This window comes from Larus michahellis, chromosome 25 (assembly GCF_964199755.1).
Source record: "Larus michahellis chromosome 25, bLarMic1.1, whole genome shotgun sequence".
Taxonomy (NCBI): Eukaryota; Metazoa; Chordata; class Aves; order Charadriiformes; family Laridae; genus Larus; species Larus michahellis.
The window spans coordinates 2761746-2763879 of record NC_133920.1 but is presented as its reverse complement, the minus strand read 5'-3'; the positions used below and the strand labels follow the sequence as shown (position 1 = coordinate 2763879).

The 2134-nt window shown below is 53.0% G+C and overlaps 1 protein-coding gene across 1 annotated transcript; it reads left to right on the top strand.

Moving 5' to 3' along the window:
• Positions 1–838: 838 nt before the first annotated feature.
• Positions 839–1771, top strand: LOC141734797 (olfactory receptor 14J1-like). Its single transcript, XM_074566974.1, has one exon. It carries the CDS (start codon positions 839–841, stop codon positions 1769–1771), a length of 933 nt encoding a protein of 310 aa, XP_074423075.1.
• The last annotated feature ends 363 nt before the right edge of the window (positions 1772–2134 follow it).

Sequence of the window (2134 nt, the reverse complement as noted above, 5' to 3'; positions counted from 1 at the left end):
TGACTGAGAGCTCACTGGAGGAGAAATCCTTGCAGCCCTTGGCACGGTAAGCCTCTGGGTGCAGGGCACTGCAGGTGGAGTTCCTGGAGGCATCTCCTAAAGCTGGCACAGCCACAGCTTATGGGATCTGTAAGGAGGCGGAGGGGGAGGAAGGGTCTTGTTATGAAATGTGAATAGCCGTGAAGCCAGGGTGTGCAGGCAGGGGTGCCCAGGGCTGTCCTTGAGCAGGGTCCCTGCACCCCGTGGGTCTGTGTGCCGGGGCAGGGACTCTGCCGGCTGCCAGGGTCAGCTCTCAGCCTGCCCCGGGAGACCCCCACGGGCATGTGGGGAGAAGCTTTGGAGAAAGAGCAACCGCTGGCAGGGGAGGGTCCTGCTGTTGAGAGGGTGCTGCGTGGGTGAGGGCTGCTCACAGCTGCAGATCACTGCAGGACGTTCCCTGGAGATTTTTCAAGAAGCACAGCACGGCAGGGGCTACCTGCAAGGGAAGGATCCTGTTCTTCCAATCTTCTACTCCGGGTTGTCTGGGTGGGCGATGGGACAGAGAAATTCATCTCTCAGTTGAGGAGGGGGCACTGAAATTCCAAATCTGTTTCTCTTAGAAGTGAATAATCCAGGGAGGATTGGAAATCAACAACTGAATCTCTGCCCCTGCAACGATACAGCCCTCAGCAGCACAAAGCTGATCTCACAAAAAGATATGAATGAAATTATTCTGAGGAAAGAGAAGTCATTTTGGGGAAAATTTTGGGAAATGGAATAGGATGGGCCCAAAGAAGTCTGCCTTAACTTGCCAAGGTCTTCTCCTCTTTCAACAGTCCCTCATGCCCAGAGTGAACAAATGGCCAATGGCAGCTCCATCACCCAGTTCCTCCTCCTGCCATTGGCAGACACACGGGAGCTGCAGCTCTTGCACTTTGGGCTCTTCCTGGGCACCTACCTGGCTGCCCTCCTGGCCAACGGCCTCATCATCACCGCCATCGCCTGTGACCATCGCCTCCACACCCCCATGTACTCCTTCCTCCTCAACCTCACCCTCCTTGACCTGGGCTCCATCTCCACCACTGTCCCCAAAGCCATGGCCAATTCCTTCTGGGACACAAGGGCCATCTCCTATGCAGGATGTGTTGCACAGGTCTTTTTCTTATTTTTCTGTGCTGCAACAGAGGTTTATCTTCTCACTGTCATGGCCTATGACCGCTACGTTGCCATCTGCAAACCCTTGCACTACGGGACCCTCCTGGGCAGCAGAGCTTGTGTCCACATGGCAGCAGCTGCCTGGGGCACTGGGTTTCTCAATGCTCTCCTGCACACGGCCAGTACATTTTCCCTACCCCTCTGCCAGGGCAATGCTGTGGGCCAGTTCTTCTGTGAAATCCCCCAAATCCTCAAGCTCTCCGGTTCAGACTACTACTTCAGGGAAGCTGGGCTTCTTGTGGTTGGTGCCTGTTTAGGCTTTGGATGTTTTGTTTTCATTGTGCTGTCCTATGTGCAGATCTTCAGGACCGTGCTGAGGATCCCCTCTGAGCAGGGACGGCACAAAGCCTTTTCCACGTGCCTCCCTCACCTGGCTGTGGTCTCCCTGTTTGTCAGCACAGGCATTTTTGCTTACCTGAAGCCCCCCTCCATCTCCTCCACAGTTCTAAATCTGGTGGTGGCAGTGCTGTACTCAGTGGTGCCTCCAGCAGTGAACTCCCTCATCTACAGCATGAGGAACCAGGAGCTCAAGGATGCCCTAAGGAAACTGGCTCAATGGAAGTTCTTTTTCCAATAATAACCTGTCTCCCTTCTCCGCAAGTTTCCTAGACTTTATGTTAGGCAATAAGCTTGCTTTTTTCTCTTGCAATAATCCTGCTTATATATAATTTTCCGTGTTTGTACTACTTGTCTTGAGGTTTGATCCAGTTGTTTCTGACCCTTGCACAACACTGTGTCAAAGGTGACCTGTCTAATAGCAGCTCTTCAGTAAAAAGGCATCTCCCAGGTGCAGTGCCTGGAGGCTAGGTGCTTCCTCCAAAGGTGCTGCCAATAAAACGTCCAAGGAACTGGTCTTTCAAAGAGTCTCTTCTCCCTGTGTTCTCCCTGTGTTTGGGGTTAAGCTCACTGTACTATTGGGTTCCGTTGGACCAAATGTTCT

What these genes read in the sequence shown, in the direction of transcription:
- LOC141734797 (XM_074566974.1), top strand. Translation starts at nt 839, where the DNA reads ATGGCCAATGGCAGCTCCATCACCCAGTTCCTCCTCCTGCCATTGGCA.